The 13,345-nt window shown below is 58.5% G+C and overlaps 3 protein-coding genes across 3 annotated transcripts; 1 reads left to right on the plus strand and 2 right to left on the minus strand.

The window, feature by feature from the left end:
- Nucleotides 1–317: 317 nt before the first annotated feature.
- J7T55_007063 (polysaccharide export protein) lies at nt 318–1,634 on the plus strand (the record flags this gene model as incomplete). The annotated part of the gene is made up of 1 exon (XM_053134109.1): nt 318–1,634. The coding sequence occupies one exon, from the start codon at nt 318–320 to the stop codon at nt 1,632–1,634; it is 1,317 nt and encodes a 438-aa protein (XP_052988014.1).
- Nucleotides 1,635–1,922: 288 nt separating this feature from the next.
- On the minus strand, nt 1,923–2,870 carry J7T55_007064 (peroxisomal membrane protein 4; the record flags this gene model as incomplete). Its single annotated transcript, XM_053134110.1, has 3 exons — nt 1,923–2,436; nt 2,592–2,734; nt 2,844–2,870. 3 exons carry the CDS (start codon nt 2,868–2,870, stop codon nt 1,923–1,925), a joined length of 684 nt encoding a protein of 227 aa, XP_052988015.1.
- Nucleotides 2,871–4,908: 2,038 nt separating this feature from the next.
- Nucleotides 4,909–6,529, minus strand: J7T55_007065 (hlh transcription factor; the record flags this gene model as incomplete). Its single annotated transcript, XM_053134111.1, has 3 exons — nt 4,909–5,255; nt 5,317–6,327; nt 6,403–6,529. The coding sequence occupies 3 exons, from the start codon at nt 6,527–6,529 to the stop codon at nt 4,909–4,911; spliced, it is 1,485 nt and encodes a 494-aa protein (XP_052988016.1).
- Between the last annotated feature and the right edge of the window lie 6,816 nt (nt 6,530–13,345).

Consider the following 13,345-nt stretch of genomic DNA (forward strand, 5'->3'; position numbering starts at 1 on the left):
CCGCGTGGAAGGGAGGACGAGGACAGGAGCAATCACCTCCGTGCTCCCTTTCAGTTTCCCCTTCCTTGGCTTTGTTGTGCACTGCCCCTTGGCCCCAGAGGCCGAGCCTGACCTCTCGCTCACTCACTCACTCACTCAATTCTCTCTCGCTTGCTTCCTTTGAAAAGGCCACTCGGCTCCCCTGCCGGTCAGTCAGCCAGCCAGATCTCTTTCAAATATGAAGCAGACCTCTCGAAGCCTCTGGAAGCTGTCGTGGGCAAGACTCTCTCCTCCTCCTCCTCCCTGCAGACCATCATGACCACACCATCCCATTGGCCATGATCATCTCCTCCCGACTCCTCCTCCGGCGCCTGCGACAGAGGAGGCGCCCCCTTCTCTCCCTGCTACTCTTCCTCTTCACCATCGACGTCATTCTCCTCCTTCGCCACCGACCACGAACCTCCCGAGTTACCATCCCATCCCTCGAGCGCCATGGCCTTGGGAGCGACATGGCCGCGCCCGCCGCCGCCGGCAATGAGACCTTCTTCATAGTCTCGGTCCACCGGAACACCGGGGACATCCTCCCGGCCTGGAGCTCCGCCGTGCTCGCCCTCATCGACCACCTCGGCCCGGAGAACGTGTACTTCTCGGCCCTCGAGTCGGGCTCGCAAGACGACACCAAGGACAAGCTGACGGCCCTCAAGGCCCGGCTCGACGCGCGCCACGTCCCCAACACCGTCACTCTCGGACAGACGGTCTGGCAGCAGCTCGACGAGATGTGGGCGCGCCCGGCCCCGGACGCCCCACGCCAGGAGGGCTGGATCTGGAACCAGGAGGACAATGTGTACGACCTGCGGCGGATCACGTACCTGGCGCGCGAGCGCAACCGCGCCATGGAGCCGATGCGCGAGCTGCAGGAGCGCCAGGGCGTCACGTTCGACAAGGTGCTGTGGCTGAACGACGTCATCTTCGACGTGGAGGACTTTCTGACGCTGCTGCACACGCGCGGCGGCGCCTACGCGGCGGCCTGCAGCATGGACTACAAGCGCCCGCCGGCGTACTACGACACGTTCGCGCTGCGCGACGGCGAGGGCCGCAAGACGGCCAGCAACTACTGGCCGTGGTTCCAGGGCGGGCCCTCGCGGGCGGCGGCGCTGCGCTCGGAGCCGGTCCGCGTGGCGTCGTGCTGGAACGGCATGGTCATCTTCGACGCGGCGCCCTTCCTCAGCAGCGCCGACGACGGCCCGCCGCTGCGCTTCCGCGCCATCCCCGACGCCCTCGCCGACCTGCACCTCGAGGGCAGCGAGTGCTGCCTCGTCCACGCCGACAACCCGCTCAGCGCCGCGGCCGCCGGGGGCGTCTGGCTCAACCCCAACGTGCGCGTCGGCTACAGCGTCCCCGCGTACAACGCCGTCCGCGCCAGGCACGGCGAGCAGTTCCCGGGTGCGTGGGCGACGGTCACCGGGGCGTGGGCCAACCGCTGGCTGAGGTGGAGGGGCAGCCTGTCGCATCATGTCGAGGGCGCCACCGTCGCGAAGAGGCTGAGGCAGTGGGTCGCCGATGCGCCCGAGGGAGAGCCGCGGCGGGAGCCTGGTGTTTCCTGTCTCATCAATGAGAAGCAGATCATGTGGATGAACGGGTGGCGTCATCTATGAAGGCGGATATCAAATAATTATAATCTAAACACTCGGAATAATAACATCATCGGTATGAGCTTCCAAAATTCTGTGATGTTGTCTACCTCTCTCTATTCATGTGTTATGATATGCTGTCCCAAAATCGGACCGGGTAGTCTACATGTTCTCGTCCCACCTCTGTCCAAGCCAACCCAAAGCCAGATGCGAGCCCCCAAACGCCTAAATGCTATACAGTGGACCTTTCCCACAGTCATATCATGTCGTCCTTTCTTTCACATTGACCCCCTAAAAACCTGCCTTCCGGGCCTATTTGTTGTGCCACACGAAATTCCTCAGCCCATCCCAGTGGTCACTCTGCGCATAGATGTAGCTCATGCTGGACCGCAGGCTGGGCTGCAGGTCCTCGGGGTGCCAGCGGAACAGCCACATGACCATGCCCCAGGAGGCGCTGGCGAAGACGGGCCACGCGTAGTAGCTGACGGCCGAGGCGGTGGGCTCGCGCGCGACGAGGGGCAGCGCGAAGGGCGAGCCCTCCTTGACCGACAGGCGCGCCAGCGCCAGCACCACGCGCGCGAACACGTAGATGACGATCTGCTGGTTGACGCTCGAGATCTTGCCCGACCGCGGCGACCGCCGCCCGAACACCATGTACCCGCCCACCAGCCCCGCCACCAGGGTGTCGTGTGGCCCCTCCTTGCCCGGCGTCGGCCCAAAGTGCTTCAGGAGCAGGCACGTCAGCTTGTAGATGGTCGCGAACTTGGCCAGGTTGCGCGCGTGCGTGCGCGTGGCGCGGAAGACGAGCCAGGCCTTCTCGCGGACGCTGTTTGGGTTTGTGTGAGCCGGGAGTGTGATTCCGTGTCACTGACTGGTGGTGGTGGTGTGATGGAGGGGAGAGGGAAAAGGGGGTCCCAGTGGGCGGTGGTGTGGTGGGTGAGGCAGGCATGAGAAAGAAAGATGTCAGCAGTGTATACTTACGTGCCGGAACGGAACAGGCATATCATGACCAAGGCGTGCGGAAAGCGCACCTTGGTGCCGTACACGGCACCGTTGCGGGCGCCCTTGAGCACGGCGAGGACGTCATGGTACTTTGGGTCGAGGATGATGCGCTCGATGGCGGCCTGCGGCGGGACGTCAGCGTCTGCTTCTTTTGCGCCTGGCTCATATTCCAATTTCCAAATCTCACAGTCCCAAATCTTGTCACTCCAACGCCATGGGAAGCGCCCTCACCTGAATGCTCTGTAGTGAGGTCGACATGATCGAGCAGTATGTGTCCTTGCTGGCCGTTGGCGTGGAAGGGGGGACACGCTGATCAGTCCGTTACCTCGGCACACCGGTGTGGACGTTTGGCGATTGCCCCGGTACAAGCGATACCCCAAATGCGGATGACGGCGCGCGCAACAGCAAGGAGAAAGACAGAGAGAGGCGGGACCGCGTGGAAGCCTGGCTACCCTCAAACAGATGGTTGGGAGGGGAAGTGACAGAAGAAGTCAAGGAGGGTATCGATATGTGTATGTAGGAAGTAGTTGAATCAACAATGTCAAGGAGCGGCAATTGGTGTTCCCGGGTTGAAGCACAAAGTCGGCCTACGGGCACATGTGGTCGGCTGGCCTGGTCTGGCTAGCACCTAGAGAGGTAGAGAGAGAGAGAGCTAGGTACCTAGGTAGGGTTCCCCACGACCCGCGGCCACCAGCATGACGCAGGTTCTCGGCGCCCCTAAGCCCTCAGCGACTCGAGCTGAGCTGCCGTCCCCCGGATTCGACCCCCCGCCCCCTGGTCCTGTCCTGCTCACACACATCACATCTCTGGCATGTGAAGACGCCCGGCCACCTGGGAAAAACGGTCTGAGAACTGACAGAACACAACCGCCCCGTCGACACTAGGGCATCCCGAGGAAGATCCAGATCCCAGATTCCAGGTTCCAGATTCCAGGTTCCAGGTCCAGCTGGAACTAACTTGGCACCGGCACTGGCACTTACACAGGCCCTGCCACTACAGTGCAGGCAAACAAGTACGGTCTCGAGGTAAATATTATATTGCGAGGCAGGTAGACAGGCATGTAGGCAGGCATTTAGATACATATATATATATGTATGTATGTAGGTAGATATATTTGATTTGGATTATAAGGCCATGTGTCGCCCCCATGGTCGGGGTTTGACAAGCAGCCAAGGCTGACAAGACGTGGTTATACATCTTCACAGTACATCTAATAAACACGGCCCGTTGACGCCTCGGGTGCCCCTTCCGCCCAAATAAATCATAGACCTGGACACAGGATCAAACAACACCTCTGCCCCCTCCCCAAGCCCCAGTTTTGATCCTCCAGTCCCGTCACCTAATATACTCGCAACTTACTGTTGCGTTCCCAAAATGTCCGGCCTGTCCTACCAGGTGGTAATAGCAGCCCCACGAGAAGCGTCTGTCCGTTCCGTTCCGCCGTCCCTCGTTTTCCTCCCAGGACAGACACGGCCCGTCCTCTCTTGGACACATAGCTCCCATACCACCACTACCAAGGGTAGACAGACGCCTGAGTGAAGTTACAATGGGTATATGCAATCCAGCAATCAACATAGAACCGAGCACACAAAGTAAAAATGGCAGTACGATATGCCCAAGTCTCTCTCTCTCTTCTCGCCATCGTCTCTCTCTCTCGCGCGCCACCAATAACAAATCAATCAAAGCCTTGAATGGGCACAGCCCGTTCAGCCGCGAGTCTGCCACATTTCTTCTTTTCTTGATGAATAGACAAAGGAAACCTGCACGTTGGTTCGTGCCGGAATAGAGGAACAGTAGAGCGATCCATGGTCCTGACCCAGCTGTATCTGCGAGGTGACCGCAGCCGAAAGGGTCAGGCCTTGAACGGGCAGGACACAGTCAGGGCCCACACTGCCACAATAGAAAGGTTCCGCGGAACCAGGAGCCAAGGCGCAAGGACATGCTGTCATTTATAACAGCGCATCCTGCCTGTGTCCGAGAAGAAGGGTGTCGTGTTGTCCAGGCCGCTGGATACTTGAGGAAATGACCAGCAAGGGTATCGTCATTTCATAGGTCATCCAATCATCCTCATTCTAAAAAATTGAGGGGGGACGGTGCAATCGAGACAAAGCGCTTGTGTGGTGAGCAAAGCCGCTAGTCGATTCCTCGCCATCCAATGTTCGCCGTCAAGGCTCAACAGATCCAGCCGCGCACCATATACCAGGGTTGAGTCCCTTCGGATTCGAAGCATTATTCTTGTCAGTTTCCGGGACGGCCATCAATCCTGAAGGTATGAAAACATAAAGGGCCGGGCCCTCTAATATCTGTTCTCAGTTGTACGGTAGCCGGCGAATCTGGGCTGCTCGTACTGGACACCTGCCATGGACTCAGGAGCCGTTGGCACCTCACCGCTGAGTGACCGCAGGGGAGGCAGCTCTGGGCGTTGGGCGTCCTTTTGAGCAAATGAGCCGGTAGGGGGAGCCGAGTTGTGGGAACCAGCGCCCTGGCCTGTCGCTACAGCGCTCAGCTCACCCCTCAGTTGCGAGTTTTCCATCCTGGCTTGAGCAAGTTCGCGCCTCATCATGTCCACATCACCCATGAACGTATGATTCTGCTGCTGCAGATACTTGATGGTATCACTCTGGCGTTGGTGCTCGGTGATGGCTGTATATATGGTCAGTTATGGTGCTCGTCTCCGAAGACTGATTCTCGACCTTGGACTGACCTTTGGAGAGGATCTCCCACTTGGACGCCTTGGAGCCCCGCTCCTGCGGCATCAGATCTCTCAATTGCTCAAACAGTTCTTTCATCTCCGTCCTTCGCTTCCTCTCCGCGAGCTTGTGGCTGACACGCAGCTCCGGGGTCCTGCTGTACGGCTGTGCACCGGCTGCCGCGGCAGCGTCCTCGGCCTGCAGATCCCCCAGCTGTTTATGTTGCAGGGAGTGGTGGTGGACCGCAGGGAACTCGCCGGAATTGCTCGACATGCGCTGGTAATCAGGAGGCGTCAGACCTTCGTCTAGCCTCCGCTGGCCGGGTGGCAACCTCGACTCAGCAGTCCACTGGCTGCTGGCAAATGACTCCGCCACACTGCTCCTCCTCGAGTCGATCAGCGATTGGGCCCCCGAGGGCATGCGATGTAGTTCCTCCTCCGGGAAGGCCCAGGCCTGGCCCTTGGTGGGCTCTGCTGCGCGCGCGATGGTGCCTGTGGTCGGGCCCGTGATGGTGGGGGCGGTTCGGACGACCTTGATCGTTCCATCAATCGGATTGCGCTCGGTGCTAGGCTGGTAGCCATTCGAGATGCGGTGGACGGCCAGGCTCTCCATGCCTCCTGTCCTGGGATTTCGTTGCTGTTGCAGGGTGTTCTGGATTGAGGTGGTGGAGTGATTGTTGCTCGCGTAGGGCGATGCGCCAAGCCTCATACCCCCAAAGTCCTGGTTCATCCGGCTGTCGACGCTCTCACGCCTGGACATGGGCTCGCCCGCCTCGATGGCCAAGGTTGCGCTGTTGGGGGCGGAGTCAATGGACAGGTGGCGATCCAGGTATCGTGCGTCGGGGCCGGCAGGGCTGGTCGGGGACACAATAGAAGCAACGCTCATGTTGCTAGTCACCGGCGATATCAGTGGCTGCGGCAACAGGTTGGTGGTGGTGGGCGAGGGGGTCTTGTCGTTTTGCGAGTTGAAGCCGCCATTCGTAGGGCTGAAGACATTGACGGCATGGTATGAGGCGGCAGAGGTATCTACCAGCAGGAGGGTTGCAAGGTCAGCTCTGGGGTCAATTGACCACAACCTCGACAGGTAGAAATAGAACTCACGTTTGCTAGATGCGTCAGTGCTCGAGTAATAAGCCGAATCCCTATTGTCGTCGGAGGGATTCAAAACGCCCGCCAGGCCGGCGGGCAGCTTCTGCGAAGCGGGACGGGACTGTTCGGTAGTAGCCATGGCGCATTTGTTTTCCTTGGGCCCAAGTCGAATGCTTGAATCCCGGTGAGTCTGCGGCGTTGTCTTGATTCAAAGAAGACGAGATCGACGGAAGAAAATAAAATGGCGAATGGCACCAGGAAAGGCGTGGCCGGTATTGCGGGGCGGAAGGGATGACGTCCTGGGGTGAAAGGCTGAAAGCGGGATGGGTTGAGCTCACTCTCGTGGTGTTGTGAGATCGCGGGAGTTTTGGAAGGTGATTCGCGTTGGCGATGGGGGCAAGGGCCAGCGTGCTATTACACGAACAAGGCGGGGGGTAGTCCCATACAGCTATAGTGCGTGTGCGTGTGCGAGTGTGTGCGTGCGTGAGTGTGTGTCCAACCGGGTGGGGAGGAAATGAACGACTTTAGAATGAACGACGAGGTTGATGAACAAAGAGACGAGATGGATTGAAGGGCAACGGCGATCGAAGCCAGGCGTGGGTTCGGCGGGACTCGCTAGGCTGTGTCTGTTCTGCCCTCTCTCAGATTCGATTCAGATTCAGGGCCAAGACGACGGGGAACGGGGAACGGGTCAGGACCGGCGAGGATGGGTCAAATCGAATTCGCACGGGCGCGGAAGAGTGTAAGGGTTGTGTTGGTGTGGGTGCGGGTGGTCGTGGATGTGGGTTTTTTTAGTTGGGCGACGAACGTTGATGGGTCTCGCACGGAACCTGGACTAGCAGCAGCAGGCTTATTATGACTGAGAGCCTCACCAGCTTCTGCCGAACTCTAACATCCGAAGGCGGTTACCAGCTCCGTGATCCGTACCGGTGAGTGGATAGGCGGACGGCTAGGGCAGGGCACAGGACACAGGACCAGGACAAATAGGTACACAGGGTCAGGCAGGCAGGGCGAGCAGGAGGAGAAGGAGAAGGAGAAGAAAGAGAGCGTCGTCGACGACGAGCAGGAGGAGAATGAGGGCGTGGCAAGATAGATGTCCAGCAGGTAAGCACAGTCAGCACCTTGGGAATTGAGTTTTGGTGGAAGGGAAGCCCAGGCTGTGAGATTCAACACAAGACTCGGACCTTTGATCGAAGGGAAAGGAAAAGCCGGGGGGGACTTAGGTTCGCCTTGATGGTCTGCAGGAAAGGATATTGGGGCCAGAGGGGGGGTAGAGGCCAATAGGGAGATTGGGGCCACGCGGGATGGCTCTTCCTGATTCGACCTGACTTGGACTTGACTTGGACTTGGCCGCCAAATTGACGAACGACGGGAGGACAAGCAAGAACACACACACTGACACTGACACTCGCACGGCACACGCGCACGGGGCAACAAGGCACGCTACATTCGTTCATCCATCCATGCCATCGTTCATTCATTGTATTACACCTATGTACATGGAGAGACGTGGAAAAAGAGGGAGGGTGGGAGAAAGAAGAAGAAGGCCATCCCCGTCCAGAGACAGTATCAGTCAGTCAGTCAGTCAGACCTGCGTAGAGTACGTACGAGCTGCGGTTGCAGTGGGCGAGGTACATACATAAGCCTACTTACTGTACTACAGTAGGTGGGAAAACCGGGGAGGGAAAAGAGAGACACTCCTGTGAGAGGAGACATGGATCGAGTGGACATGAGGGAACGGGGCGCGAGACCCAGAAGGGAAGGCACAATGAGGGAAAGGGCCATGGGGGCAAGGGCCAGGGCACGAGCAACGGTAGCAAGCAGTAGCAGTTAGCAGCAGGAGGAGCGTGGACAAGGGCAGGGGGGCGTGGGCAGGGCGTGAGCGTGGGCGTGGGCAGGAAAGCATGCAGCAGGTGGGCGTGGAGACAGGGAAGGGCAGGAAGCGTGGCATTCGAACCCGAAAGTGGTTCTGGTTCAATGGGGTGTGGGTGTGGTGTGGTGCTGTGCAGGGGCCGGGGAAACCTGCAGCACTGCAGGCCTGCGGTGCGCTCGTAGGGAAAATGGAGATCTCTGTACACCGGTAGGGACCTAGGTACCATCCTGCCCGTTGCCTGTCCCTACTGCGCTTTGCTGCTGCTTTGCTGGCCCGTTCTGCGCGTTACACGGGTACTGTTCCGAGCATATGTCGTGGGGTGCGATGCTGTGTATTCCGTACCAAGTACCGTTGTACCTCCGATCCGTCTCGTGCGGGACTTGCCATCAAAGACACGCCCACACACGCCCACACACCACACCACATACACCCCTGTCCCATGAGGAGTTGGTAGGTAAAAAAAAAAAAAAAAGGTTGGCGGCAATGTGCAGGCCAGGTGCCAGGCCGCAGGTACTCATGTAATGTACCAAGGTATTTCGAGATCAAGAGTCATGCACGCGGCTGGCGCAATCGGCTAACAGGCAGTACCTGTCATGCACCTCTCTCGTGCCTGCGAGCCCGGGTTGCTTGCCGCTTGCTGTTGTTATTACTGGACCGTGCATAGAGTTTTACAGTACGAGCAGAAATGCCACGAGGCCTTCTCGCATGCTGATGTTGCTCCCGCAGCGCTCGAGTGGAGCCCCCCCTCACCCCCCTCACACCCCCCCTGCCCCCCGAGTTGCCCCCTTCAACAAAGAGCGCCTGCCACCTGCCACCTGCCGCCATGCCTGCCCCATGTGATGATTTGCTGCTCACATCCCGTCCTGGAAGGTGCAACCAGGCCGCTCCCAGGAGCCACGATGCACCATTCCTTCAAGGTTTTCTTTTGCCCCGATGCGCCGTCTATTGCGACCTTTGATCCGAGGATTTACCCTTTACCCAGGATTCACCACGGACCTCGGGACGTCGTCGCAGCAGCAGCAGCAGCAGCAGCATGTCGACAAATAATAATGGCAGGTGGAGGACAGCAAACGGAGATAGAGGAAGAAGGAAAGACCGCAGGTGGGACACACAGGCTCGTATAATGCAACGGCAGTGGCAGTGGCCGTGGCAGCAGTAGCAACAGCAGCAGCAGCCATGGCACCATCTCGCTCGCTCTTCGAGGCCTCTCTGTCTCAGTCTGTGTCACTCGCTTGCTGCATTGTCTAGCAAAGCAAGGCAACAGGCAGACCACGCCCGCTACGGTGATGGTGGTGGTATACACAAGACAGTAAGTATACATGGACATTTAGGCCACGGCCTTTTTCTTTGTCACCCTAGTGCGAGAAGACGCAGGCCCAGGTCGGTCCCCTAGTCGCCCCCCCACCCCCCAGCCGCTCCTCCTGTGCTCCTCAGCTTACTGTGTACCACCAGCCCAGCAAGCCCAGCATCTTTCAAAGCCCGAGGGATGCAGGGGATCTCCCACTAGGTGGCTTAAAAGTACCGAGTATCGACGGGCTACTGCACAGCAGCGAGTTTGCCCTTACCACGTGTTTCATTATACCTGCCGCGCCGGCTGATTGCGGCCCTGTGCAGTGCATACCTGGATGCAGTACATCGAGCCCGGCCCAGCGATGGGGATGGATGCGTGTGCTCGCATGTACACTACAGTATCCATCTACCCATCCTCCGGGCTGACCTGGCTAACCTGGCTAACCTGGCCTGCCCACAGATCTTGTGTCTCTCTCCCCTCTGCCAGGCCTGCTTGCCTTTTTCCTTTTCCGACGGTTGTCGGCAACTTCGAGAACGTGAGCGCACAGCGAGTTCTGGCGTGGCTGAAAGCAGCTTTATTGGAATTCACGGACATTACTATCGCCATCTCCATTGTTGTCACCCACACAGTCACCACTACCATCATCTCCACCGTTGGATTCCTTCCGGAGAAAAGAACCAATCCACGTGAGGCTGGCTGATACACCTTTTTAGCCGTCTGACAGTCTGACAGTCTGACTGCCTGCCTGCCTGCCTAACGACCTCGTGCGCGGTACCGGTTCATTAATTTTGCAAACAACTCCGCAGCTTGGTGGCTTGACCTTTCTGCCCTTACACCAGGCTCCCATGTCCCTACCGGCCTCTAGGCTAATTCCTTCCGCAGTGTGCCACCTCCCGCATTTCCCGCCCCGTCAGCGCGCACCGCCCACAGACCATAGACATCATTGTCGACCTATTCCCGAGATCTGTCCAATGCTAACGTGGGATAGCGCCCTCGCTAGGCCCATCGACAGCGAGTGCCAAGTGCTTGACGCCAGGAGCGCCGAGCCAGAACCACCCTGCCACACCCACCACCTGCATCCTGTACTGCCACGGTCTGCATAATAAGCAAGGGCAATCATCTGCGCTCATCAAATCCCTTCTTTTTTGGCCCTAAGCCATCATCAGGCTCGAGTGCTACCTCCTGTGGTAGCTGACCAGGCCTGGCCCCTTGCTGTCGTGCACCATAGCACGTCCTTCTGCATGCCAGATCCCTCCGCCGTCAGCCAGACGTCCGGACTGCCCCTAGGCATCCAGACATGCGCCCTGGCGCCCAGCAATGCCAGCCGTCCCCTTGTGCCGTACGTGTGGGTGTGTGTGTGAGTGTGTGAAATTTGGCCGACGAAGCAGAGGAGACCTTGGCGATCATTTCCGCTTCCGGGGTACCACCCTCCTTTTGCGGTCGAGCATCTCCTGTGCACAGTACACAGCTTGCCTCCTCCGCCCTAGGATGGGTGCTGCCGGCCTCTCACTCAGACAGTGCGCTTGTCTGGGGCTGTCAAGATGCTGGTCCGGCTGGCTTAGGGATGCCTTCTTGCTAACCGGGCGGTGGTGTGACAGGTGGGCCACTCGAGCCTCTCCGGAGACTTTGCGAGTGGCTTGCTGTGCAGAATAAAAAATCCGTGCCATGGCCAATATGCCTACCTACCTTGTGATCGGTTACCATGCAGCTTGCCCTGTGGAGGATACACAGCAGTAATCGGTGGTCTCAGCATGATCTTGCACGAGGAACCCTTCGTCCGAAGGCCCATCCATACACTATCAGGGGAAAATGGGAAGATGTGGGTGACACTGAAATCCTGCCATCATCTTCCTCCGCGAGGACCGTCCTCGCCCTACCGTGTGCGGGCACAAGCACAGGCAGCAAAGCGAAGAGGATGAACTGTTAGGTCCGTCAAAAGAGCGAACGCCCCATGGTAACCACACAGCCGAGCTCAGCCGTCGCGGTCGCGTAGGAAGGCTTTTCCTCGCTCTGTCCAACGGTCCCACAAAGATCGTCAAGTCAACCGCCTGGTACGATTGAAAGAGCTTCTCCCCTCCCCGCCAAAGGCAGCTTTCCGATACGGCCTTCGCCATCTGTGTCTCACCCGCTTCATTGCCAAACCTGGCGGGGTGGGAAGTCCACGGAGTATGCCAGTTACCGGCAGGGCGAGTCCTTGGGATGGTTACATCGATCTGGTGTCGCGACCGCCCGCATGCGCTCAAGCAACGGTCCTCTTTCATGCAGATTCGTCTACACCCCCAAGATCGGCTGCAACATCATGAACGGTTCAGACCCCGAAGCTCGCCAAGTCATGAGCACGGTTTGAGATTCCGTTCTACGAGAGCCCAATCAGCTATCTCGTGCCCATCTCGCCCACGTGGAAATGATCAGACAGGAGTGACGCTCCTCGCAGCACGCAGCGCGCAGCGCTCATCACTTCCCGTGTGTATTCGGCCCGTCGACGAACAGTGCAAACTCGTAATACCCCTGACGTGCCCTGATTCCTCGGTGATTGCAACGGCACAGGTCGGTTATGGCGGTCCTGTCCGAGGTTGGAATCGTGCACACGCTGGCTGGCTGTTGCCAACGTGTTGGAACATGCTCGGTCAAGCCACGGCTTCCCCTTAATACTGGTAAGCCACATGGCTCGCTCCCCCGTTCCTCCGTCGGTGCGCTTTGTTTGCTCCCACTGAAACGATCATCACAATGGCGAGCCAAGGGAGGGAGTGCTCGGCATCTCCGCGTCACCTCTACATTTTTGAAGGGTCCAGGGCTGGAGCGACGGGCTAGTCGGAGCTATTGGGTGACATCGAACACGTCGATGCTTCAGTCAAATCCCGGTTACCAAAGGTTTGTTCGAACTAATGTCACCTTGCACAGCGCTCGAGCCGATGGAGCCGTCAGTCAAAGTGCTGCGTGGCCGAGTCCGTCTCACTATCACCTTACCCGGCTCTCCAGGTCGGCATGTTCAGATCTATTGACGTCGGATCGCACCGCGCGGCCCCGATGACTACGGCTTCAATGGTAGCGGCATGGCGCCGCCAGTCTCAGGGTTGGAGATCGGCGCCCATTCCATCTGGAAGCTGGGCAAGGTGATGAACGGGGTGGAAGTTATTCCTACCAAGTGGACAAGAAGCAAGCGGCACCGTTTATTTCTACGCTCCGCGGAATGGAAACCGCACAACGCCGTGAGCAAGAAAAACAATGATCTATTGAATTTCTCGCGTGGACGAGCACGAGCTGCCTCTCATTCCACCCGCCGGATCTGCTCAGTTCACTTGCCAGAAGGGCCGCATCGAATGTTTCGGCCCAGCCGCCTGTCTCAGCAAACTCCCCATCCAGCCTGCAGATATTTTCTTCTTCTTCGTGGAACACGGCAGCAGGTCTCTCGTACGTAAAGAAAAAAAAAACCGCATTCTGTACCATGTTCACTGCGGCCTGCGCTGTATGCTCGGACGTGATGCATGTCTGGTCTGCTCAGGTCATTTCCCCAGGAGACGTGACCTCCTCACAGACGCTCCGGCGCCAAGTTCTCGGTGCTGCCCCCTGACCACGGCTTGGGATCACACAGTCGGTGCTCTGCATGAGATCGGGTAGGCGTTGGAGGACGCGCCACGGCCGAGTATGGTGAATTTTGAGACTCACGGTTGCTCGTGCAGATACGGCCCGGTCTATCTTTGGTGGCTGGCTAGGCTGGCTGAGTTGATCTGTACGAAGTGATTCTGGCCTTGGAGCTCGATCGATCCACCGATTCGGAGTCAAGTGACCCG

Source organism: Diaporthe amygdali, assembly GCF_026229845.1.
Source record: "Diaporthe amygdali strain CAA958 chromosome Unknown NODE_42_length_345209_cov_65_521073, whole genome shotgun sequence".
NCBI lineage: Eukaryota > Fungi > Ascomycota > Sordariomycetes > Diaporthales > Diaporthaceae > Diaporthe > Diaporthe amygdali.